We start from the raw sequence: 26,037 nt of genomic DNA, 5'->3' as shown, positions 1-26,037 counted from the left end.
ACATGCGTTCGCGTCCAGCTGAATCCGCAACGGCCGCAACATCGAAATAATCCTCTTTGGCTTGTGGCCACTTTACATTTTTAACTGTCTGGAACAAACGTCCTGCATGTTCTTTTCGTTCTGCTTTTTCAAGTACTGAACTACTCGAAGAAAGACCGATCATTGTTCGAATCGTTTTTCTAAGCTTCGATAGTATATGAATATCTGCTCGAAGTTCTACAGAAGTTCCATGGAAAAAATCGTTCACCAACCTCGAATCATACCATGGAGGCGAACGATGAATACGGTGTTTGATGAAACGAGAAGCGTTAAGCAGGGTCGCGGGGCAGAGAAATCAAAGATTCGATTGTAGACTCCCTCTCTCTATCGTGCGTACACACATTTCCGTGCGCGATATTACTTCCAATCCTCAAGTTCTTTGCTTCGTTTTGTTCCCGATCTCATTCTCGATTTTTTACATAGAAACGGAATTTTATTATACCGTGCGTATTTTTTTTTTTTTTTTTTTTGTGCAATTTCCAAGGTCTACAATGATCTACCTTTCTATTTTGCAAAATAGATTCACGGTAACCGATCTATTTTTTTATTTTGTAGCATAAGTTATATCTTATACATTTTGAAAAAGATATATTTTACATAAGAATGTCCAGTGAGTGATCCGTCTATCTTTCTATTTTGCAGTATAATTTATATGAAAAGATTAGTAAAATCTAATTTACTCTACGGTGTTTCAATCGTAACAAGGACACGTCATAATTGAAACTGTCAATAGTGCGCTTGTGCAGTTCTAGGATATTCTTAGAAGCGTTTTTGGTAATAAAATAAAGATAGAGTAGAATAAATTGTATATGGGAAGCATAAAAATTTTCGAGATAGAAACAACAGATCTTAATGCAGAATCGACGTTACGACGAGGAAACTCGAAATTTTTTCGGAGACGAACAGAAGAAGAAAGAACAAAGAGGCTGAGATAGTGGGCGACTTTAATGACTACTCGAGGTCGCTTCAATGAGTACCACTGTGTGTCATCGCATCATTATAGTATATACGATATATAGTGTACGGTACCACGTCCGGACTAATAATTATAACGTATATCTTATTACTATCCGTACTGCTTTGTAATGATTTTATCACTATCGGTTTCATTCGTGTAACTATACATTATATACTTTGAGATTTTTTCTTCCCCTTTTTTAAATTAAATTTCTTGGAATAAATGTAATATTAAGTAGATATAATAATAAAATAGATATTTATATCTGAAGCAGGAAAAAACTTAATAACTAGATTGAATAAGTAGATATAGAAAATGTTGCAAACAAGGATGTATTTGTTTGTAAGATGTATTTCATAAATAGGCTAATTCAATTGACTTAAGATTTCTATCCGTTTCGTAAAATGATTGCAGTGTGCACGTAGTGAATGTGTCATGCAATATCTATGAGCCGTATTCTTCTGCCGATTATCTAATCTTGCGTTAAATTATAAGGAAACGTGGGCACGTTATATTAAGACCTGCCTCGGCCTGCTTAATTGTCTGTTAATCGACGAATTCAATTTTCTTTTAATCGCCTAATTATACATTTAAATTAAGGTTTCCTTTAAAACAATTTGAAATTAAATAAATGAAATGATTAATTTTATATGATAATTTATAGGGACCATCATTGCTTCATCAAGAGGATCGTATAACTATCGTAACAATGGAAGGACTACGATACATCGGAAGTTAATCCTGTCTTGTTCATAAGTACTAGTGCCGCAGGAGTGACTAGGTTGGGTTAGAAATTACCATATCTCCTGCTGCTCAAGTGCTTATCAATGGGTCCGGACTCACATCTATCTTTCGAATCATGCATTGAATGACTTATTCAAAGTGAAATTTCGCTGGCGACGTCTAAATGTATATAAAGCAGTTATTTGTGTATACAAGTATAATAATAATAATAATAATAATAACAACGCAGTTTCTATTTTATATTTGTAATAATTTTATGTAAATATATATTTAAAAATTCTAAAATACTACATAAAAATGTATTCAACAAATTTTATAAAATTTCGTTATTGAAAACGAAAAAAAAAATAATAATTCACTTGGAGGAGCTGGGATTTGAACCCAGGACTTTCAGCATGCGAAGCAGACACTCTACCACTGAGTTACACCCCCGGTTATGCACTAAACATTTTATATAAGCTAAATGTTATGATGTTATTATTTAAATGAGAAAAATTCTATTGCTTCTAATATTCTGTGTTTCTGTAATTCTTGATATTTTACCCTCTTATTATAAAGATTTGAAATGTGGAATACTATTTAATAAAAAGTTATTCACTTTTATACTCATTCTGTATTAAAAATATAGCAAATAAAACGCATTGTTTATTAGTTTTGATTATGTAATCAAGATAAAGTTAAATAAACGTTACATTTATGTATGTATGTATTTATTTAACTAAGCATCAATAAATAAATATTTTATTAATATTTGTATCACTTATTGAAACCTTTATTTATAATTTATTAATGAAATCAGTTTATAGTTCAGCTAAAGTCATAACAGAGGAAGAATGGAAATAAATTCGATCTCATACACCCCTTAATTTTCGATCCGTATGAACCATATACTGTTATACACAACCTTACGATTATTGTACGCTGTACGTCGTGTATTGTTTGAAGTAGTGAGTAGAAATCATAGATCAAACTTAAAACGATAGTATATATAGGAATATTTAGTATGTCTTACACAGAAAAAGAGAGATCTATGAGACTGGATGCGAACATTGAAAACTTGTGCGTTAGTCTGGCGCTTTAGTCGCTTCACCAATTGTGGATTTAGATACTAGAGATAAGTGCGGTTCTGCCAGGTTCTACTGATGTCGCAACAATTCAATCTAACCTCCGAAAAAAACTAGCAGCGTCCTACTCGAAGTAACTGTCAGTACACGGTACGTCATCGTAAAGCGATTTCATTAAGGTTATTTCGTGTATTCCTTACTTCTATTAATTCGCCAACCGATAAGGTTTGTTTTCTGGCTCTTAATATTTTGTAACTGATCGCTTTCAACTTGTTTATCTATTTCCCACTTTCAGCGAATCCACATCTATGACACATGGCTAGTAGATCATTGCTAGATGGTCAATCATAAAAATTTGAACACGTCGAAACTAAGATTAAGAGTAGTGTCTCAATCGAAGAATTGGAACGGTATTCGCCACGGCTTTCACAGACATGGTTGGATTGGCGGGCGGGGGAGGTCATCTGTATCCCTCGCCCCCAATGCAACCTAATCCAGAATGTAAGTTCTAACAATATAAATACCTTAGATTTTCATATTTCTTCGATATAGCAAATATTCATCTTTATTATTTAATATAAATGTTTTTATATAGTGAGAGAAATGACTGGAATTGCTCCTAGTGCACCGACAAGTGCGGATGCTTGTTTAAGTATTGTACATTCTCTCATGTGTCATCGTCAAGGAGGTGAAAGTGAAGGATTTAGTAAGAGAGCTATTGAATCATTGGTTAAAAAGCTTAAGGTATGTGTTACTCCCTAACTCCTAAATTTATCATACATCCCAAAGAATTTGGTTAGTATTTATGATATAATTCCTATTTTTAGGAGAAACGAGATGAATTAGATAGCTTAATAACTGCTATTACTACAAATGGAGCTCATCCCAGTAAATGTGTTACGATACAAAGAACTCTAGATGGTAGGCTACAAGTTGCTGGTCGTAAGGGTTTCCCACATGTTATTTATGCTCGAATCTGGAGATGGCCGGATTTACACAAGAATGAATTGAAACACGTCAAGTACTGCCAATTTGCTTTTGACTTAAAATGTGATTCTGTATGTGTAAATCCATATCACTATGAGAGAGTTGTATCTCCTGGCATAGGTATGTCATGAAATATATTTTTTACTTGTTTTCATAGACAGATCACGTGCTTCGATCAATATTCTTTTCATTGCGTTGTTTCTTTGCAAAGCTTCTGTGAATTCATTTGTAGCACCATAAGTGTAAATGATTTATTGTTGTGGCCTTGGTGTATGATGGAATGGGTTGGTTTCCCCGCACAGACCCGTTCTTTACAGACCTATCTGGACTAACTCTGCAATCAGGAGTAGGCGTAGGACCAGGTGGTAGATTAGTCAAAGATGAATATTCAGTTGGTGGTGGAGGAAGTGCAGCAGCTGGAGCAGTAGGATCCGCAATGGATGTTGATGGAGAAATGAACCAAACTATTCAACATCATCCACCTGCTCAACCCACTTCGTCTAATAGCACTCAGCCATCTCAACAGACTTTTATACCAGGTCTAGCACCGCCTAATCCAAGTAAGTAAAAATACTTTGTTTATTTTTTGAGAAATATAATTGTTCCATATAAAAATGTTATCTTTTAATAATTATGTACTAAAAATGTATGTGTTTGTAGTATTTATTAGTGTGGAGAGGATTTGTATAACGGATGTTTGGTCGAGAGATTTATTAAAACTTACTGCGTGTTGTTGAAACCGTCGAATATATTTAAAATGATGAATAAGTTAACAGGCTATATTCGCTAAGTCGCTGGTACAGTTTATAAATTACGAAATAAGATTGTTAATTAATAATTGATAGATGCTTACTAGATACGCGTCGATAACTCGGTAGATAACTCTTGATAACTTTGTCGATACTGACTCCCACGCGATCACGTCTGTTTATTTATTTTGGTCGGAGGAGAGTGGGAAAATTCAAACTCGTCTTTCTTCAACGATTACATGTAACGGCGGCATTGTTTTGCCCGGTGTTTATTTGTCGTTATGTTTCAAGGCTGTATCAGTGTCTCGAAGTAAAACAACAACATGAGTCGCACTCGATTCCCATCGTCCTTTGATTCATGTACCGTTATATTAGTAAAATAATCAGATTTTTAAGTATATTAAAATATTTTTATAATTTAGTTTATAAATGTGTTTTCAAATATTGAGTGTGTTGATTTATTTAAAAACAGCATGATCAAAACCTGTATAAGGCAATTGATATAAATGCACTAAAATATATGAATAAGGAGCTTTATTATTGCAGTATTATATTGTTAGGAGGTTTTATTTTATTTCCCTGCAAGTCTTTTATTAATATTGCTTTATTCAGAATTACTTTGCGTTGCTAGTTTGATTTCATTTTAGCTTTATTCTTTCTTTTTCCTTTTATTGTTTGGCACAGCTAGTGGTGAGGGTATGTTTGGCAGTAATGGGGGAGGGAATAATGGTGGTAATCCACACAATAAATTGGATGACAATAATTGCCCCAGACAAACCTGGATTCCTACACCTCATCATCCTACAACACGTAACATTCATCATCGTACGTATATAATAGAATGCTTTCTTATATTCTACAATATTTTCTGTCTACTTGCCAGTTAATTTTTGTTGCTTTGTGCTAATTTTATAAAAATTCGTAGTAATCTTACATAGTAATTAATTTCAGAAATTCTGGCCAAAGTTTGAATTAATTGATATTTTATGTTATGTTGCCTGTATTGTGTACGAGTTACATTTAATTTTGCAGCAGTAGTACATCCAATGAGTCACACCGTAGGTAGCCAACAGCAGTCATTGAGTACATCTAGTGGAGGCAGTGGGGCACAGATACTGAGCCCTTCACAAGGACAATCCACTGAAACATTTTATGGAACAAATACACCTCCTCAAGATCTTAATCAACCACCTACTGTTGATGCATTAGCAGCATCTTTAGGTATGCAATCTCGATCAGTCATCCTTTAATGTTTGTTAAATATAATTTGCTTTTTTAACAGGTGAAGGTCAAAATTCTCCTGTATCACCTGTACACCTTCATCATCCAAGTGGATTTCCAGTAGGTACAGCTGCTTATAATTCAGGAGCACCACAGTGGACTGGACCTAATACTCTTACATATACTCAAAGTATGCAGCCTCCAGATCATAGACATCTTCATCCTACCTCCTATTGTGAGTTAATGATAAACATTATGTTACAGTATTCAATATCATAACTGACATTTTTATTAGGGGGTGGCCATGGAGGTGAAGTAGGTGGAAACATTGGTGGTTTATTATCTACACAGCCAGCACCAGAATATTGGTGTTCAGTTGGTTACTTTGAATTAGATACTCAAGTAGGCGAAACGTTTAAAGTAAGCAGCAGTTGCCCTACCGTAACAGTCGATGGTTATGTCGATCCAAGCGGCGGTAATAGATTTTGCTTAGGAGCTTTGAGTAATGTACACAGAACAGAACAAAGCGAAAAAGCTCGTCTTCATATAGGTATAATAAATTACTACTTCCTTAATTTTTAGTCTTCATAATTAATAACTGCATTGTCATAAACTTTTCAGGAAAAGGAGTTGTGTTAGATTTAAGGGGCGAAGGAGACGTTTGGTTAAGATGCCTAAGTGAACATAGTGTTTTTGTACAGTCTTATTATTTAGACAGGGAAGCAGGTCGTGCACCCGGTGACGCTGTGCATAAAATTTATCCCTCTGCATATATTAAAGTCTTTGATTTACGGCAATGTCATAAGCAAATGAGAGGACAAGCCGCTACTGCACAAGCCGCAGCTGCGGCACAAGCGGCAGCTGTAGCGGGACACTTAACGCACGGTGCACCAATTACGAAAAGTTAGTATACTAAAATAATATTAATGATGTTTTATATATTCATATATTTAATTCTTTTAGTTAATATAATAAATTCTATAACATAATACAGGTCTTAGTGCAGCAGCAGGAATAGGTGTAGATGATCTTCGACGACTTTGCATTTTGCGTTTAAGTTTTGTAAAGGGTTGGGGTCCTGATTATCCACGACAAAGTATAAAAGAAACTCCATGCTGGATAGAGGTATACACAAATTTTAAATTTGGTTGATCCACATTAATCGTAAATTATTCTAAGAATTAAAAAGGAATAAAGTTGTGTATCTGATATAGGTGCACTTACATCGAGCCCTTCAATTGCTGGATGAAGTCTTGCATACTATGCCAATAGATGGTCCACGGGGAATTGAATAATTTTATTTAATTTTGGATAATACATTTATTTCAAAAAAGACATCACATTACTACAAACTCTGTATCAGGTGTGCAAAATATATAAAATGCATACACATACAATATTGTGGCGTCGTTAAAGGTTTTAAAAAAAGTCAACAAGATATAATATTGGTTCAAATGAAATAGTGTGAATTGTAAATCCAAATGAAAACATTACTCGAGATTTTTATTGACATTTTTTATATATTTTACACACATGATTTACCGCGTAGAATAAAATGTGTGCCACGGCCTTGCATTACCGTCAACGTACAAAAGTTTTGCAAAGGAGATATTATTTTTCATTGTGAAAAATTATTTTTTGAGAAAAAAGGAGTGCATCTACATGAAGTGTGGGTAGAATGAAAGACTTCTATTTTAATAGGTAGTCGTTATCTGATTTAAGGGGATAAATACATTTTCTACGGCATGGTCTGGTGAGCTCAGCAAAATGCGTGGGTAAAACGTGATACTTTTGGAAACATTAATAGTCATAATCTCGTTTTTTGAGATTAGCTTTGTAAGATAGCATAAGCATATTAAGTACATCTTAATTAAAGAATGATGGTAAATTTTAAATTCACTGTTAACGTCAAATATAACAACAGTAAAAAAAATGGATTACATACATACATGTATATGAACAGTAGGAAGGTTTTCTAAGAATGCAATACGTTTCAAAGTACTGTCGGATAACAGCTTTAGTATATAGAAATACTGCGATAAATATTATATAAGCCATTATATAAATCTATGTCAATCTAGTGTCAAAGAAGCTGTAGGATGTAATCAGAAAGAAATTTAATGAAAGGAGTTTGCATAGTGAAATGTTAATGGGAGCAATTAAATATTGAAAAAATTGCATTAGAAAAGCATATTTTTATTATATCAGTATCGGTTGTACTGACAGTAGTTTGATACTATGTTGTTAGAGCAACCTTCTATATTGTTATCTATTTTATACTTTACAGCCAAAAAGTATCACTACGTATATACCTGCAGTGTTTGATTTGTAATGATGTTTCGTGTCTGCCCTTTTTTATTATTATTTTTTCTGTAAGGACATGAATTAATCTGATAGTTAGTATTATTATAATTATTAGTATAGTTGTTGGTGGTGAAACAAGATGAAAATATTTAAAATGTGGTACGATATAATTCTTCTAATCAACCACCAATGTTACTACTATTACCATCTAGTACTTGTTGAATAATTATACTTACTGTTTATCAACCATTTTATTATTCTATATTCGTACAAAATATTCTTATATATATGCTATATTTGATAATATTATCGTACAGAGAAAACGTTGACCAAATTTTATACCTATCCGTATATGTATATACATATTATATGTATGTATGTATATATATACATATGTACATATATAATATATATATACATATGTCCATATATAATATGTATATATATACATACACATATAAGCGCATATGTACGCATATCGACATTTTATCTTCTTTTCACTTATTTTAGGTAGTGAGAAAAGTTTACTGTTTATTTTTATCAATTGGTGCACATTATACTATTCTGAATTTTTGCTTCTTTTTTGTAATTGAGTAGAGATTATTTAGCTGTTTGTGTTCACATTATCCTCATATTTTCTATGTCATACTTAATCAAGATCATTCTCATTGATAAAAAACGAGTAGAATTTTGTACATATAGGCACATGTATGTGCATCATGTTGCAAGTAAAGAATGGGTTATTCTTGATTAAGTAAGTATTGAGTTATTGTGAGATGTTTTATTGTTATTATGTGAAGTTACATGTTACCTTTTATAATGAAAACAAGGTTGAAAAGAGATAGTCTTTAACATCATTAAAAAACACATCTTAAAGAAATAAAAAAAAGGAGATTAAAAAATGAAAATGTTGTATAGTAGGAATAACAAAAGGATGTGCATTTGTTAATGACGATCGAAGTGAAGAATAATATTATTAACTAAATTTTTACAAAGGCTATATTTTAGCGATAAAATGCACGAAACATAAATTATATCGTTCTTTTTTCTCTAAATCAAAGGTATGAAGCTCAAATAAAACGGAAAAATCATGTTTAAACATACTTAACGCCAAGTTCGCTTTAGAAACACATGTGCCATCATTTTCATATATTACCATACACAGAATAACAAACAGGATTAAAAGTTTTTATAAATCCTATATTTTTACCAAACTCGTAAAATACGAATGCAACACATCTTTAAATTGTGGTGCTTCAGTACGTCCTATAACCATAGATTTTACAAGACCCAGAATAAAAATTTGTACATCTAAATTAAGCTAAATTAAATCTATATAAGAACGTAAAAAGTGGATTGTAAAAATTGATGCGTTTGAAACTAATTATAGTATTCTGAAATAGAATATGAGATAAGAAAAGAATTGATGTACAGGATACAATCTAAAACTTACAAACTTTATTATGGGAAATATTCTACAAACGTGTTCATATGATGTTTTAACAATGCCTCTGAACAATAGTTTCTTACATATATTGAAAATGGTATCAAAGTGCAATAGCCCAGTCTCATGTCAAAGATACCATAATTAATAGTTGTAAAAGTAAATAAAATGCCTATGTAATTTATGTTTGCGATTGAAAAATGATAATGGTAATTTAATAACAGATACTATAATTATTATTGCTTTTTCTTTCACTTTTATCAGGGTAGTATATACAGTATATCTTGCTATTTAAGAATCTTAACAATTTGCTTCATATTGCAATCAATGTCGAAGCCTATACTTATATCGTTTTCTTTATATCTACCTTTGCCATTCAATGTCTTATAAATAACGTTTTAGTCAAGTGAGGAGATTTGTTACGTTTGTTTGATTGTTATTGATCATTTCCTGTGGTTATTTATTAATATTGATTTTACTTCCATTTTAATAGAAGGCTTCATTATTAATTACAGATTTTGAAAGTCAAAGACTTGTTCTCTTAAACTTTAGAAGCATATACATAAGCACGTACAATAAATATAGAATTATACGTTTATAATTGCTACTCATGATTTAAAAAAATTGTAAAATAATAGATTTATACACTTTTTTTACTAGGTTTTACAGTTGAATTTAGACGCGAATCGTTTTCATAATATACATATTATTCTTATATTTTCGATAATTCTTGGAATTTGGTTGCAAAGCGGCGATTAAACTGTCATTGTTTGTTTTTCAAACAAATTGTGTATATTTAAACCAAAGATATTTCGACGACACGATTACATCATGATATGTTACGAATATATATATACGAAATGTAAAAGTAATTATTCTTAACAAGTACGTCGCAATACATAATGCAAGTAGAAACGCATATAAACATTTTAAACCGTATGTTAAAACACAGTCTCATTCAGGTATAGAATTTCCTGGTGTTGGAGTTACGATATTTCAGTGAATATTAAAAATCTAAGCATCATGTGAAAAATTGTATAATGATTTTTAGCCATAAAACATTTTTGTGTAAAACTGTATGACGATAATACATTATTAGATTGTTAAAAAAATTTGTGCACATATGTGCTAAGTATAAGTTGCAACAGTATGGATAAACAGGAAATAAGCGATAGTTAATGCAATGCCTGTATACCATATTGTAAAGCACATATGCTTACAGACCTTGAATGGATGTGTTTACAAGCTTTTTGTTATTGTATATTATAAATACATTACATTATACATGATCATTTTCAATAAACATATTCTGTGAATTAGACAAAAATGTACTGAATTGAATATAGGAGAAAAGTAAATATACAAATGTAGCTACCAAACACTTCTGTTTATTAACGGAAATTATTTATTGCAATACATGTAGTTGACAATATAACACTTATTTTAACTTAATGAACTCGATACAGTAGATGATTCATTTTCTTTAGGTTTGTCTTTATAAAAGTTACCATTGCGATCAATTGCAATATTATGGTCTATAATATTTTCTAGTGCATTGAGGATAGCTTCATCGATATTTTTAGATGTAATAAATGTTTGAGCTTCTTCTTTTGCTTTTTTGATTTCTTCATCTATTTTCATTTGTAATTTCAAATCTCTTTCATACTTTGCTTGTAGTCTCTTGGCAATTTCTTCTTGGCGAGCTTTCCTTTCTCGAGCTAATCTTTCCTCTCGTATCATAGCCACTTCTTTATTCCATTTATCATTTATAGAACAACATATTTCAAAATCTTGCTGCATATTTTTTTGTACAACACTCGTATCCAAAGATGCTTGTACTTCCTTATGTTTCTCAACAAAGAAAGACCTAAGACAAAAGTATATTTCCTTATTTTATATATTGTAGTTGTTATATTATTATAAATAATACTACATATTACATATTATTTATAATAACCCATCAACTGTAATATATAAAGTAAGGAAATTTTACATACATTATAGATTTCATTAATGTTTTGTAATTATTATGCAAACGTTTCAGTTCATTATATTCCTCTATAGGTATAACTGGTCTATTTGGTATTCTAAACAACTTTGATTTTGCTGTTGGTAACCAAATTGGTTTTCTCTTCCACCTTACACATTGAATATGGGGTCCATTGGATATTATATGATCGTAAGCATTTAAATTTCTTACTGTCAGTGTATTGATGCTAAGTGCCACTGAGGGTCGTATCATTATGTTAAATTAATTTTCTATTATAATGTAATTTCTTCTAAAAGAAACATATGATTGTAATATGTTATAAAACATATACTTAAACTTTAGAACTTATAATACTTAGTATTTATTATAGTATTTATAATTGTCTTACATTTTACTGTAACTAATAATGTATACCTTTATGTTTATGGCATTAAAAAAATTTATGTTTTTTTAAAACATTCGTATCTACATAACATTATAATCGAACTAGGTTAGAAACATGTTATTGCGAGAAAATTTATCTTCAACCTCTTTATTATCTAGATGTCGTTTCTGTACCAAACGACATCCAACCCATGAAGCATCACGTAAATGTATTAATTTTAATTTAATTAAAAAAGAAAGAATTATATTGTGTGCATGCGCGCATGTGTGTGTAAATTTACAATATGTATATATACACATAATTTGTTGAATATAGCTAGAAAATTTATTATGTGATATTAAATGATTTATTAAACCCAAATCGAATATATTAAAATAGGGCATGATAGAAATGATATTTTAATTTTTCGATTAAAGTTTAAAGTGATCATTTTTCTCGAATGGGGGAAAATATTTTTATATTGCTTCATAAAATTGATGTTTAAGGGTATTATTAAACTTTTCTTGTATACATATATGCAAAAAATGAAAGATGCGGTGAAGTAATTAGTCTTGCTTTTTGAGGACCTCATTAGACACATACAGAGCGAATGCGCCGCAGCACTTACCTACATAGCTGTAATGCATTTTTTTAAAAGCAGTAGTGCCAGAGATCTTGGTCCAGCGAGTACATATTATCTTTATTCCTTATTTTGAACTTATTCGAATCATATACATTTTCCTTTACACTTCCAGATAAATTTTTAATAGAATATTACTCGCTTAAATCATAAAAACGACAAAGAAAATATGTTACTTTACCGAGAAAGTGCAAAATAACTGTTTTTCGCAATTATTTAAAAAGCAAATTAAATGACATTAAATTGTTTATTGGAATTAAATTGATAACGTGGAATTTAGGAAAAAATATGTATAGTGTTCATATGACACCGGGTAGATCTTCCGATAAACAAGGATCTTCGAAAAATGTGGATACTGAAGTGGGAGTATTTAAAAATCGAAGAAAAGAATCGATCCCAGTTAAGGTTTTTAATTATTTGAAAACACAAATGCAAACGGAAGGAATTTCAAGTAAGTGGAAATTCATTGATTATAACAACTTTGTTAAATAGAATAACTCGTAGTAATGATCACGCATCAAACACAATTTGTTGCTATTTAATAAACGCGATATTATAAAATTTAGAAAATTTATAATAAATTATTTTCTTTTCCTTGTTATATGCTACTGTGGATGTAAGGCTTTAAGCAAATATTTTATTAGACGTTTATATTTGTGATGCTTGCTGTTTATTTTTTATTAAAATATATAATGATATACATATTAATCGAGGATAAAGAAAATAAACGAAAGAAAAATTTTTTATTTCACTCCTGCTTAATTTTCAAATAATCTTCTGAAGCTTCTTTAACGATTAACATCTTCCGCATTCGTTTCTTTGTCCTCGTTTTATAAAAAAAATTGTATGTTTTCTTATGCATATTAAGTATATCTATTAATTCTATTTTTTTTTTTTTTTTGCCAAATTTGTATTTTTACAAACACTAACTTAAGAAAATCAGAATCCTACTTTTTTTCGAGCTTTTAACAGTAGTATATTTTTTTATAATTAACATCGCACTTTCGTTAAAGTGAAAAAATAGTTTTACATGATCGTTATAACATAATGAATTACTCTTTTTGAACTAGATTAAACAAGGCAATCTCCTACTAATCATGTTTGATTTAAATATATAAATAATGTATAATTACTTTTCTCTAAATTACTTAATATCATTATTTTTTTTATCTTTTTTCTTTTTCGATGATACATACAATTTTATGTACTACTAAGAGTGTACATTTTTTTTATTGAGTTTAATTTTTAGAAAGATCATCTATTTATCTAATGGCTCAGTATTCATCACTGAAAATAAACAATCTGAGACTTCAATCTTTAAATCTTCGCATATATTTACATCTTTTTCGGTTGTCGTTTCATAATTCGAATAATTGTTCGGCCACACTTCCGAAATTGAATCTTCACTTCCCGCAATTTCACTTTTCGCGCCATCCGTAGCTGACTCTCTTAAATCAGAATTGCTATTTGACATTGATGTATATAATATCCGGGATTCGTCCGTAGTTTCCCTAACTTTAGTTTGTAAACTAGCCATTCGCATTCCGGACGAAGTATCATTGTAGAGTAGCCAACATGGAGAAAAGGAATGTTGTCTGTATTCTGCAACAAATCTCTCTTTTTGGGAGCAAGTTACACTTGATGAAACTTGCGTATGTGTAACAATAGGGGCTATGTAACAATATACACAAGATGTCTGATCTAATTTCGATAAATCTATACGCTTGGTACTAATGATATTCAAAATATTTTCTAAAATAGAATGTGAAGACATCTTAGTGATTCTTTTCGGATAAAATGGATCTAATATTTCTAAAAATAGTAAAAATATAAAAATGTATTATTTTTCTTTACATTTTTAAATATATAATTTAAAAGCAATAGTACATACCATTTGTTTGTAACTTTTCTGTCATATTAGATACATCCCTATGAACATCAGATTCTGTTTGTATTATAGAGTTACAATTTTGTTCAGGTTGTCCTATATTTTCATATAATGGGATAGTTCCTTCATTATTGCGCGAACAAGAGTATTCATATGGTAGATTAGAGTTATAGTGATTATTATTAGAAAATGTCTGTGATGTAGTAGATGCATAAGCTTCTTGATCTATATTTGCATTTGAAAAGGAATGTGTATACTGCAAATATTCTCCAGTAGTTTCTGTACTGCATTTAATCAAATTTTGTAAATAATATGTATTATTGCAGTCAGATTGCACATGAGGAATGATGTTTGTGTCACAATACTGATTTTCTTCCAATGTATTCAAATTCAATAAATTTTGATTGGAATTGTATGGATGTACAGTTTCTGTCATTCGATATTGACACGTTAAGCTTTCATCATTTATAGGCTTGTTTAAGGCATCAGATCCTATATTATCACAATACATAGTCTGAAATATTTTTGATGATTGGACATCTGATGTTGGACAGTTGTTATCTACTGTATCCATATCACTAGTAATAGTCCAGTTTTCATAATCTTGATGCATGACAATATTTGTACTGGGGTATTTATATTGATTAATATTTTCATTTGTTAAGACATTTGAAATTTGTTGACCAATTTCTTCAACACTTTTTACAAAAGTTGGTTCATTTAAAAAATATTCTCCCTTTATACCACTTAGAAGACCATAACATTCTGTATTGTTTTCCAAAATTTCTTCATTATCCTGATTATCTGATTCAGCAGTTAAAGTATCAGAATTATCTAATAAGTTATTGGACTGATACTGTTCTACTGACAAAAATCTGCCAAGTACAGGACTAGCTATTTCTCCCAAATTTGCACCAACTGGTGCTTGTAACATTTTTTTAAGAAGTATAGATCCTTGTACATTACTATTTGTGTCTTCTAATGTTTGATATTCTACATTATCATTTGGTTGATATATTGAATTTACATTGTTAACAGGAACTACATTAGATTTACTATAGTTACTAACATCTAAAGGAACCTTTTGCACATCAGTTGAAACTGTTGCTGTTCTTAGATCTACTATAGTTGAATCCTGTATTTGATTATTATTTGTATCATATGTTTGAAATTCTCTTTGTATTCTTTTTATTAAGAACTGTTTGAACTCTTCATAATGAGGGATTCTGTTGTTATCATCTCTATTTGTGATCTCTTCTTCTGCCCCCACCTAATAACATAATATATATTTTATTTTAAAAACTTTCAAATATTCTGCATCTTTCTTTATTAAGAGCTTCTTTAAAAATTTACGAGAATATTAACATTGCAAAAATACTGTAAATATAAAATTTCCAATAAGATTGATTAATGATCGATCTATAGAATTATTCATGTTCGATATAATTTTCTGTCTCAAGCGTTATTGATCAATGTTTGATACGAACGTGTGATTCTGCGATATAATATTTGAATTTGTCAAGTTCGCATACACATTACAGCGATAAAACTAAATGAAGATCAACTCACCCACTGATAAGGTGGTTGCTGTTGCGGACAATAGTAATCATCGGCCATACCGTAATCAGGACTATGTAATGGTGTGGAGGTTAACCCGAGTTTCCCGACTTTGACTTTTCTCATTTTCCTCTTACGATTCTGCTTAAGATCTTGTAAGAGCCTGCCAACTTCATTTTCATTTCCGCCTTTCGCGGCTTGTAACACTTTAATCAGTAATTTCTTCTACGGTCAAAAATCGTAATCGATCGTTCAAAAATCAATTTACTTGTCGTTTTAGGAAAAAGAACGAAGAAGTGGGAATAACTTTATTAACATTTTCGTTAAAGTTTCTAATGGTAGATCAGTTACCTTTATGTTACCTGGTACCCGATATCGGAGAGCTAAGGCTTGTAATTCTTTGTACGATAAACTTGAAATGTCGTTTCCGTTCATTTTTAAATATCAAGCCATCCGGCCGAAATCCTTCCCTTAGTACTCACACATTTCTGATATGGCCGATAGAAAAATTCGTCTGCTAACCGAATTACCCTGAAATCTATTTAATTTAAAAAATTGATTTAACCGAAAATCAGTTCTGTATAAAAATTGTCCTTCGTTATTAAACTTTGAAAACAACCATTTTTGTCTTAATCGTGAAACTGTAGAAAATGATTTATATTTTAATATATTTCTATTTAGTATTAAATTAGTTTTTCAGAATCTATCTCAAACTTGTATTTTAGCATAGAAAGATTATTAAGAGGAAAGAAATAAAACTAGTGACTGTGTATATTATGTTTCCTTTATTTATCTGTGCATACACAATTACTTACATACTCCTTGACTCCTTTATCAGTAAAACGGTTCCTTTATCGATAGCAAGTGCTATTATCCTGCCATCTGTAAATCACGAATTTGCAATTTCGTTTTATCGATCGATAACGTCGCCGTTTTCGTTATTCGCGTGAATAATTCCATTAGTGAGATAATTCCCTAAATTCTCACGAATCTATAGCATACTTTAACTTGCGTGTTGACTGACAATGTTTGATATAGTTTTCTACCATGTTTATCGACGATCGACATATACCAAGTAATTGGATTGCTTCTGCAATGATGTTTTTGGCTCAGTTTCAATCGGAACTGGATCTTCCCCTATTCCATAGCATATTTATAGTACTAAAGCTCATGATGCGTTAAATATTTTCTCGTTTACTCGTAATAACATATGATCTTGTTATATTTGTCATGAATAGACTGTGGATATTTATTTTAAATTTATATTTTTACGAACAGAGCTAAAAAGGGGTAATTCAAGCAGAAATTTCTTTTATTTATTAAATATTATAAGTATTGTGCTTTGGATATTTTATATGTCTTGACATCTTATGTGCATTTTTAAATCTTTAAATTTTCCATAAGTACATAAAAATTTGCAGTCTAACCATGGAAAGAGTACATTCTTATGATAGGGTAGAGAAGTAAGCAAGTAGCATACTCGACGCATACAGCTGCGTTCAGTAGAAAGGTTGTTCATAGTCAGACGCGTCTGGTATACTGTTTTTTGTGAAGGTAAAAACTGAGTGCATCAGGCGCGTCTGATTATGGACAAGTTTTCTACTGAACGCAGATATACAAATTCAGTTTCTATCTCTGTAAAGGACAATTCAAATTAAGTACATTTTGTATCGTGTATAAATCGTAAAAAATTATACTTTTATAGTTACAAATCTCTTTTAGAATTTTTATATATGCTATATACTATAGTGGGATGAAGAAGTGCTACTAGGTACGCGTTCTTTTGCTTCCCTTTATCTCATTAATTATCGATAAAGTGAAGTGCTTTCGCTCATCTCTTGTTCCGAGTGAAATGGTCGCTGCTTGAAGTGCTCTCATAAGATACGTTAAGGTAACTTGATATTTTAACGCTTTTCATCGAGACAAGTTGTTTATTTAACAAATTAACGAAGTACTTAAGTTCGCTAGAACAACATTAATTAATGAGTTTCGTCTCAAATTGGAATGTATGGAAATAACTGGGAAAAGGATGCACAGAATTGTATGTATTATTCTAGTTTGCAAGTAAAATCAATTCACTTGCGAATATGTAGGTATAACGATTCAATGAAGGAGAAAGCTGGATATAGTAATGATTGCGGTAAAATAAGTAACAATAACGAGCCGAATATAGTCGTTTATTAAAACGATACCCATCAACTGAATAATATTAAACTGTATTAAGAATACGAAAATTGAGAGGCTTGTAGCAAAAACGAGACTCATCAAATTTTTCGGTGTTGTAAATAATAATACTTAGGCTTTTATCAAAGTTGTGCTTTATCAGAATAATCATCGCCAAGTTAATAAGATAATTATTTTAGGGTATCACAATTATTGTTTTCTTCAAATAACGCCTCACATACTGACACGATTTACTCTGATAATAATAACGCAGAAAAATATTGATATTATCAAATATTCCATTGTTTGTTGCTTTTATTTTATAAAGATTATTAAGTTCAGACGAGGATACATTGTTCATTATATTTTAACTTAATTTACAAATGTTTCGCTCTTAATCAAGGCATCCACAACCTAATTGAATACAGTTCTCGAATACATAATTCAACTGATTACGGTTGCTTCGCTATAGAATTACAGATAACATGCACAGTGATTGCGTAACATTTCGTTAAGACAAAATGAAGCCCACTGAACAAAAACTAAAGATTCTGAAATATGTTTGCACCCTCTCGAAGGAAGATACGATTTAACAGAAATCCTTGATGATTTTTACCATGGACGCTTCGATTGTTGTCGGCTTTTATGTACGTGTAAACGAACGCAGTATTTTATCGTATACGATAAAAAATAAAATCTTCTAAAAGATTTTTACCAGAAGATCCTTAGATCTGGCATTCGGGTACAGACTTTACGTGAATATGGTTGGAAAAAGAGCGTGGACTTGCGCGAAGGAGCGTATACCCCGTGCTTTTGCGTGGCAGCTGTTTCAGTGCATCATCGCGAGGGCCGCGCACATCGTTACCGAGTCCCGCCGTGTGAGTTACGTTAGTCGGTCGTGGAGCATCGATCGTTGAATTAGAAGTGCACGCGTCGATCGGATTCGAACGGCCGACCACGGAAACGAAGAAGATGCATCGTGGATAGAAGGCAAAGGAAGAAAAAAAGAAGAAAAAGAGAGAAGGGAGAAAGGAAGGAAGAAAATCTCTTTCCGGTGGTTCAGGTTTGGTAACCAAGTTAGAAGGAAATAAAGGAAGAGATCGTTAGATCGATCATTTACGAGGCGACGAGGAAATCACAGTCGCGAAGCCGGATCGCCGAGCGCGATCGTTCGCTTGTGAATCGGCAACGAATCGGTGTTTGCGGTCAATGAAGGCACGTAAGAGCCGCGAGAAAAGTAAGTCCATCAATCATACAGGCCGACTGTAGTGCCGCTCGAGTTTCCTCTCCAATAATCGGTGCAGGCCAGTCGATACGCCGTGGAAAGAGATCCTCCTTGAGACGAAGGGATTGACACAGCCCAGGCCCGAACGAATCTTCCCCCTTTATCGCGAAACCGTTCGTTGCGGTGTGTCAGTGCTAACAGCTGCCAAAGATGCAACGGCAAGGTGCGACACTCGCTCAGACAGAGAAAGAAAGAATAACAATTCTTCTCCTTGTTTTGCCCCGTTGACGACTCCTTCTTTGAGAGATAGCACCTTGGAATATACTACTTATCGTAGTTGGTCCGCTTAGGGAACCGACCGATGCGACCACGCTCTCTATTGCCTCTCTAGACCGTCGCGTCTCTTGCTCCCTTTTTCTACTATCTCTTTCTCGCCTTCTCTCTTTCTCTCTTTTTAATTGTGTACACGCACACGCAGATCTCCAGATCTCGCGCGTTTTTAATCGACAAATGCTCCGAAAGCGGAATCGCAAAGTGGGGTGGATACAGGGTAGGAGCTCTCCCGTTGCTATGGTGACCCCGGATGCCCGGGACCAGAGCTGCTAGTGGAATTACACAGTGCACAGGCATACGTCTATAATGTGTACACTGTAAAAGCCAAGTTCAAAAGCGCACGGCCGTGTTTTAGACAAGTCTCGACCGACAACGGTGCGCCCGAGATGTTTTTCTCCCCCCTCTGAATTTCCCTTCCTCTTTTAACCCGTTTACTAATTACCCTGTTTTAGCAGCGTAGACGCAAGACGTAGAACGCAAACATTCCTTTTCCGTATTGATTCTTCGGCCTAGCTTTACAGCTTCTTCGGTTATTCGAGCATCTCTCTTTGACAGAATTAATATTCATTCGTACCTTACACAATTCCGTGATCGTAATTTTAGCAGCGATCAATGGGAAGCTTCTACCTTAGTCGCAAACAAGCCCGATGGTATTCAGCTGCTGAACACACGAATCGAGAACAAACGTTCTCTCTCTGTCTCTCTCTCTTTTTTAGCGACACATTAGTTTTAGAGACACGTAGAAACGACACGGGGAACAGCATGATAACACGAGATAAAAGTTCCAAATCTTTAACGATATCTTTTAACGATCCATTACGGTTTATTTGAAACTTTTCCCCCCACGGAGCTTTATGTTCCCGCGATCGCGTGTGATCTCGAAAAAGAAACGTCGTTTAAAACGGTTCGCTTGGTCGTTTTCAATCAGTGATCAGAAGCATGCGTAAAGGATAATTGCAGTAATTGCATGATAGGTGGACACGCGTGAATTCATCTATCGTTCACAAATATCCAATTTGCGTTGGACAAGGATTTGCTTGATTTTACCATGTGCCTTTCAATTCTGCGACTATCGACAAACTCTTTATCTTCAGATCCTTTCCGAATTATAAGTTACATTAAGAAAATTTGTCCAAACTAATGCATAGAACGATTCTTTACGTAGCAATATATAGAAACAGTAAAATAGATTATCGCCGTGTCATTCAATAAGCAATTTTATAAAAAGCCAATATTAAGCGATGCTTATTAATTCGTCACTTATTTATATACACATTGCATCTTACAACTATAAAATTATCCCAAAGTTTTCAAGCGACAGATATAAGGTACAACGTGACAAAATTTGACTAGAAGTATACCAAGTCGGACGGCGAAACTTGTAAAACCGGAGCACCGTGTTTGGCTTAAAAAAATATTATTTCGACAAACAGATGAAAGTGTCCTGATACTCTCGAACGTGAATGTTTTAATAACGAGATCGCTCGATGTTTGCCAACGCGTTGCAACGCTCCGAAAGAACGGAGCGGCGTGTTTGCAAACTTGCTGATCGATACAGAGATTGAAAGGCAACTTGTGGAATTCGTGTCCAACGATAGGTGAACGCGTGCCAACGTCGAGATCATCACCCTAGTTACGACATTTCCGTAAATCAAGTAGTAATGCGTATATTTATTACTGGTAGCAATGTACAGTCTCTCGTAGAGTATGTTGGTAGAATGTCGATTGTTAGGTACTTCTTTTTGATTAGGTGCATTTGTATAGAGATTGCAACTACTCTTTAGAGCTCGATCTCCCTCTCTGTAGATTGTAGCGTTGGGTTACGCTTTCGTTTGATCTTGAATATTATTTTCGACGGCGGTAATTATATTTATAGCGCTTCGCGTTAATGAATATCGATTTTAACGCCGCTTCGATGTGAAACGCGTCTAGACAGCCGTGTCGCGTGAAAATTGTCGCCCACGAAACAGCGTACGCTTAAATCGTGGCTTGATTCTTTTACCCCTGCAACGAAAGCGATTACTCGATGCTGCGCCAGCCGATCGACCTGAGAAATCTAAATCACTTTAGCTACTCGAATCTCAAGTATCGCGGATGTCTCGAATTACCTGGAACCTGTTGACTTTTAGCGATCTCTTTTCTATCTCTCTATTCACCCCGCGCATCTTTCCATCGTCTATAAAACGACGAAATAGATGGAATCGTGCGAATAACTCTATTTACAACTGTCCCCAAGTAAAACACCATCTTCGACGAGACCTAGATGGCAAGGAATACGCCAACTTGCAAACGTAGTTTCGATGAAATCTTTGTTTGAATAAACGGGGCGAGAGCCGATAACAATTGGAAAAATTCGGGCCGAAATGTTTTACCTGGGCAATTAATTCTTCCCATTATCTTTCGCTCACGAGTTCTCCGCCTGCAAGTCTGTGCACCTGTACATCTCCAGGTATTTTCTCCGTCTTGGCAATGCGCGCACTGTCTCCCGTAGAACCCCCGTATTTCTCGATGGGAGTGTAGGCAGGTTGCCTGGTGAAGTCAGTCGCGCTATCTTCTCGGGCACCCGGCGTATCTTCTCCCGTAAAGTAATTGACGTTCTTGAGCTCGTTGCACCCTGTATCGTAAGTAGATAACACGCCATCTCCTCTCCTGCCTGCTAGTGAGAGAGGAGAAACGGCGTTCCTCCCTTAGCCTGGTGTAGAGGAAGAACGCACTTTGATCAAAGGTGAGAGGGGAGTATCTCGAACGCGTGGTACAGTCTTAGAAGTGAAGCGCCTATTGGCAAACTTACAGAGGGCGAACTTGAAGAACTCGGGGGCGTTTTAGGGGGTTCCACCGCCGGTGCCCTTGCCCTTGGCGGCAGGTACAAGCCGGAGGAGCTTTCCACATTGGCGGCCAACACCAGGTTTTCCAAGAAGGAGATACAGCTTATCTATCGCGGATTTAAGCAGGAATGTCCTACGGGTCTCGTCGACGAGGAAGCGTTCAAGCAGATCTTCTCACAGTTCTTCCCACAGGGAGGTAAGTTGATCCCTTCGTGATTGGATATTTCTCGAGCCGTGTAACGACAGATCTCCCTCTGTCAATTATTATTGGAAATAAAAATTAGTTCATTCATAGAATTAGTTCGTTTCACAGGTAACGTCGTTATTATCTGTATAACTTTTAAATGTACAAATTTGATTATACCGACCGATGAATATCGTATTATTATACAATCTGTTGTTCACTTATTCTGTAACCTTTGTAATCCTCGCTTCAAAGATTGTTAAGATCTTGACGCACGATATTTGGCTACCGCTTTGAGCTTTCTCATCAATCTTATCCTTACTTTCGCTTTGGAATATAAAAATCTATCTATCCGTATTAGTTAATAACGTTATGAAGCGTGAACAATTTAAGAGTTTTCGTTTCAACAGAAAAACGATCAACGTCGAATGTTTCAGATGCCAGCCAGTACGCTCATTACGTCTTCAACACCATGAAGAGGAAACCGTCTGGGAAGATAAGCTTCGAAGTGAGAGACTTTTACAGATATACGTACGCTTTGCTTGCGAAGCAACTGTTCGTAGTTTCATAATTGCGTTTCATCGTATCCAGGAATTCCTGACCATCTTGTCGAAAGTTTCGAGAGGATCGGTGGAAGAAAAGCTTCAGTGGATATTTGGACTCTACGACCTGGACGGCGATGGATTGATCAGTAAAGAGGAAATGTTGGATGTGGTTGGTTCAATCTACGAGATGTTGGGTCGTTACACCCAGCCGCAAATAGTTGAGCCGCATTTGGCTGCCCGAGAACACGTCGATCGTATTTTCCACGTGAGTAAACGCGATCGATCTCGCTTCTGTCCCTTACATGTAAAAATATTTGCTGATTTATTCGAACCACGATTGATCGATCGGAAGTTCTCTTCTAATTAGGGATTTAATACAGCTGAGCAATTTTTTATCCTCAGTTAATGGACGCAAACAAAGACGGCGTGGTGACAATCGAGGAATTGGTACAATGGTGTTCCAAGGACGAACAACTCTTGCGGAGTCTCGACACTCTCGACACTGTCTTATGAGATCTTTACGATTATTTTGTAACCTTCACTCAGCTCCCAAATGTCACAAATCCCCCGAAAATTATAACGCAACATTCGTACGAGTTCCGCGGTTTGTTTCTAAAATTTCGATTCCCGCGTTTAATATCTGACGATTCACGCGAGGAATTAAGTATCGGTTGGAAATACTAACTCGAACTCGCCGAACGTTGTCTGTAAATATGTACTTACCCTTCCTACCCAGTCTTTCAAGCGTGCTATCGAATCCACGATGAAATCAACAGTATTACTAGACCTCTATTATATATTTCCTTTTCGCATCGTATACATAATCCTCACGCGGTCAACAGATCATTGATCGTTGTCGCGTGATTGTATAAAACTAAAAAGAGAAGAATATTTCAGCTACGGGAATGAAGAAGATCTAATCCATTTCATCGTCGAAGAATACCGACACTCTCGAAGAAGAAGATCTAAAGTATCTTTTATTGGCGTTAAAATTCTAATGGCATGGACTTAATAATTCAGAGCGAGCTATCGGATCGTAGGTATCGCAGAATTGTTAGCTAAGATCGATGTGAAACGGGAACAAGTCGATCTCCAGATTTGCTAAAACGGGGATTGAATTCTACATAATATCCGAACATAATATCTGTACTTTCGTAAAGAATTTTAATGATTTTACCAAGCTGTGCTATTACATTTTTCCGTAAATTTCGCAGAGTCAAGTAATACGATCTAATATTTCTTAAACTTCTATGTTTCTTTCAAACTCTACTTTCCCTGCATTCTACGAGTTAAAAAAGAAAATCCGATGCTCGTTCCGTTAGGTGATTTTCGTACGATGCAGGTACGAAATAGTTTTACTTTTCGCGACTGTCGAATTATCTCTAATTAAACGAATAAACTGTAAGTACGTACTTCGATACTGACCATCGTTGTGGCAATCAGCTGCAATTTAATGGTATTTTTCAAAGAGCTTCGACTATTATCCATCGTTCGGGTCGTCCTCGTGTCTTGTTGTTGTTGGTCAAGTAAAAATTTGTCCGAGACTTTTGCATTCCAAAGATTCAACGTTACGTTTGTAGCTTACAGATGATAAGGAGTTCAAGACAAGGAATTGGGATAGGGAAGAGATTATTCAGAGTTTATTCAAAGTTTCATTGTTAGATTCAGGCATATGCGAATAACGTTTGACAATCGTTTTAATCTTAATTAAAATATAATCTCTGGTACGAACAAGTATAGAAGTTTTCTTCGATCTCGTTGTACGTTCTTGGATATTTCCAGATTGTATACTTCGCACGCTTAGAAAGCGTGGCAATAAACTGCAAAGTGTAAGTCGATACCTAAGTTACACAAACTTATAAAATATTCGCATATGTCTATTCTCTTCATAGATAATAGATTTACCAATACCTCCAAAGGCCCATGTACGATGGAAGATGTAGTTAGTAACCCAGTAATAATGTAGTATCCTCGACCAATTAAGAGAAACGTGGTCCTCTAAGATCAACGCCTCGTGTGATTCTCTCGTACCTTATTATAGTTATTATTACTATCGCATAAAAAGTATTGTTATTAATACAATTACTATTAATCTCATTACTTGTCTTCTATCAAATTGAAGCAAGGTATGTATTGCGTTCACACACATGAGAAATCGCTGAGCGCACATTCGAGATATTCTAAATATTACGCGTACAAATATAATCGAATTTGTTGAATTTCTCAAGTTTATTAAAATACCTATATTATATTTGAGAAGACGTGATCCGAGAATGTTATCACGTGGATACAAAGAAATTGATTCGACGTTTATACCTTGGATCATTTTAATGGTGTGCGATTTAAATCAGCGCGCCCTATTATGACTGTTATATCAGTTTCAAATTAGGAATCAATTTTTTTACTAATTGGTAGATCGTGTATCCATAACTTATGTACTTACGTTTATACGTGTATGTGTATGGCTGTTAGACCTGAAATACCTTCGTATTATTTTCTTAACGATTATGTTATCGAAACAATAACGATGCTGTTTCAAGATTCAATGTACCTCGAAACCTACCTTCTTCAGTTGGAGGTATTAAACAATTTGTATTTAATAAAATTATATTTTAATTCATTTTCATTGTACATATTGAAGGTATGATAATTGCGCGTTAAAATAAGATTGGTACTAATCATTTCTCTTTTAATTAATGTTATAAAATTGTACAAAATAAAGATAATTATAATTACAAAATACAATATGTAATTCAAATCTTTTTCGCGAAAACGAATTTTCGATATCTTCAAATATTCTTTTTTACATTCTC

At 33.7% G+C, this 26,037-nt stretch overlaps 4 protein-coding genes and 1 non-coding gene across 18 annotated transcripts; 2 read left to right on the top strand and 3 right to left on the bottom strand.

Annotated features, from left to right (window-relative positions):
• Positions 1-2,101: 2,101 nt before the first annotated feature.
• On the bottom strand, positions 2,102-2,173 carry Trnaa-cgc. Its single transcript has one exon. It is a non-coding gene; the product is annotated as a tRNA-Ala (tRNA).
• A 613-nt stretch (positions 2,174-2,786) lies between these two features.
• On the top strand, positions 2,787-8,312 carry LOC117209776 (mothers against decapentaplegic homolog 4). 7 transcript variants are annotated; one of them, XM_033452139.1, is made up of 12 exons: positions 2,787-3,030; positions 3,101-3,306; positions 3,401-3,549; positions 3,633-3,912; positions 4,095-4,352; positions 5,226-5,366; positions 5,604-5,762; positions 5,824-5,997; positions 6,058-6,312; positions 6,384-6,665; positions 6,757-6,887; positions 6,977-8,312. In XM_033452139.1, exons 2-12 carry the CDS (start codon positions 3,240-3,242, stop codon positions 7,055-7,057), a joined length of 1,977 nt encoding a protein of 658 aa, XP_033308030.1. In that variant the 5' UTR covers positions 2,787-3,030; positions 3,101-3,239; the 3' UTR covers positions 7,058-8,312. The 7 variants fall into 7 exon arrangements, with proteins under 7 accessions (XP_033308030.1, XP_033308028.1, XP_033308031.1 ...); XM_033452137.1 differs by having other exon boundaries at positions 5,577-5,762; XM_033452136.1 differs by having other exon boundaries at positions 2,794-2,955; positions 5,574-5,762.
• Positions 8,313-10,878: 2,566 nt separating this feature from the next.
• LOC117209778 (probable 28S ribosomal protein S26, mitochondrial) lies at positions 10,879-12,056 on the bottom strand. Of its 4 annotated transcripts, none has more exons than XM_033452145.1 (3): positions 11,915-12,056; positions 11,508-11,789; positions 10,879-11,377 (listed from the first exon to the last, which is right to left on the bottom strand). In XM_033452145.1, the coding sequence occupies exons 2-3, from the start codon at positions 11,750-11,752 to the stop codon at positions 10,954-10,956; spliced, it is 669 nt and encodes a 222-aa protein (XP_033308036.1). In that variant the 5' UTR covers positions 11,753-11,789; positions 11,915-12,056; the 3' UTR covers positions 10,879-10,953. The 4 variants fall into 4 exon arrangements, with proteins under 4 accessions (XP_033308036.1, XP_033308034.1, XP_033308035.1 ...); XM_033452143.1 differs by having other exon boundaries at positions 11,889-12,054; XM_033452144.1 differs by having other exon boundaries at positions 11,508-11,786; positions 11,889-12,054.
• Positions 12,057-12,693: 637 nt separating this feature from the next.
• On the top strand, positions 12,694-25,844 carry LOC117209815 (Kv channel-interacting protein 2-like). Of its 4 annotated transcripts, XM_033452221.1 has the most exons (6): positions 18,871-19,349; positions 19,417-19,560; positions 22,464-22,691; positions 23,117-23,187; positions 23,271-23,489; positions 23,627-25,844. In XM_033452221.1, exons 2-6 carry the CDS (start codon positions 19,548-19,550, stop codon positions 23,735-23,737), a joined length of 642 nt encoding a protein of 213 aa, XP_033308112.1. In that variant the 5' UTR covers positions 18,871-19,349; positions 19,417-19,547; the 3' UTR covers positions 23,738-25,844. The 4 variants fall into 4 exon arrangements, with proteins under 4 accessions (XP_033308110.1, XP_033308111.1, XP_033308112.1 ...); XM_033452219.1 differs by lacking the exons at positions 18,871-19,349; positions 19,417-19,560 and adding an exon at positions 12,694-12,955; XM_033452220.1 differs by lacking the exon at positions 19,417-19,560 and having other exon boundaries at positions 18,869-19,349.
• Positions 13,153-17,259, bottom strand: LOC117209814. Of its 2 annotated transcripts, XM_033452217.1 has the most exons (5): positions 16,765-17,258; positions 16,301-16,487; positions 15,962-16,174; positions 14,396-15,662; positions 13,154-14,316 (listed from the first exon to the last, which is right to left on the bottom strand). In XM_033452217.1, the coding sequence occupies exons 2-5, from the start codon at positions 16,382-16,384 to the stop codon at positions 13,763-13,765; spliced, it is 2,118 nt and encodes a 705-aa protein (XP_033308108.1). In that variant the 5' UTR covers positions 16,385-16,487; positions 16,765-17,258; the 3' UTR covers positions 13,154-13,762. The 2 variants fall into 2 exon arrangements, with proteins under 2 accessions (XP_033308109.1, XP_033308108.1); XM_033452218.1 differs by having other exon boundaries at positions 13,153-14,106; positions 16,301-17,259.
• Positions 25,845-26,037: the final 193 nt, after the last annotated feature.

Source organism: Bombus bifarius, unplaced genomic scaffold, assembly GCF_011952205.1.
Source record: "Bombus bifarius isolate JDL3187 unplaced genomic scaffold, Bbif_JDL3187 scf7180000008194, whole genome shotgun sequence".
Classification (NCBI taxonomy): domain Eukaryota; kingdom Metazoa; phylum Arthropoda; class Insecta; order Hymenoptera; family Apidae; genus Bombus; species Bombus bifarius.
This window is presented reverse-complemented; position numbering and strand designations above follow the sequence as displayed.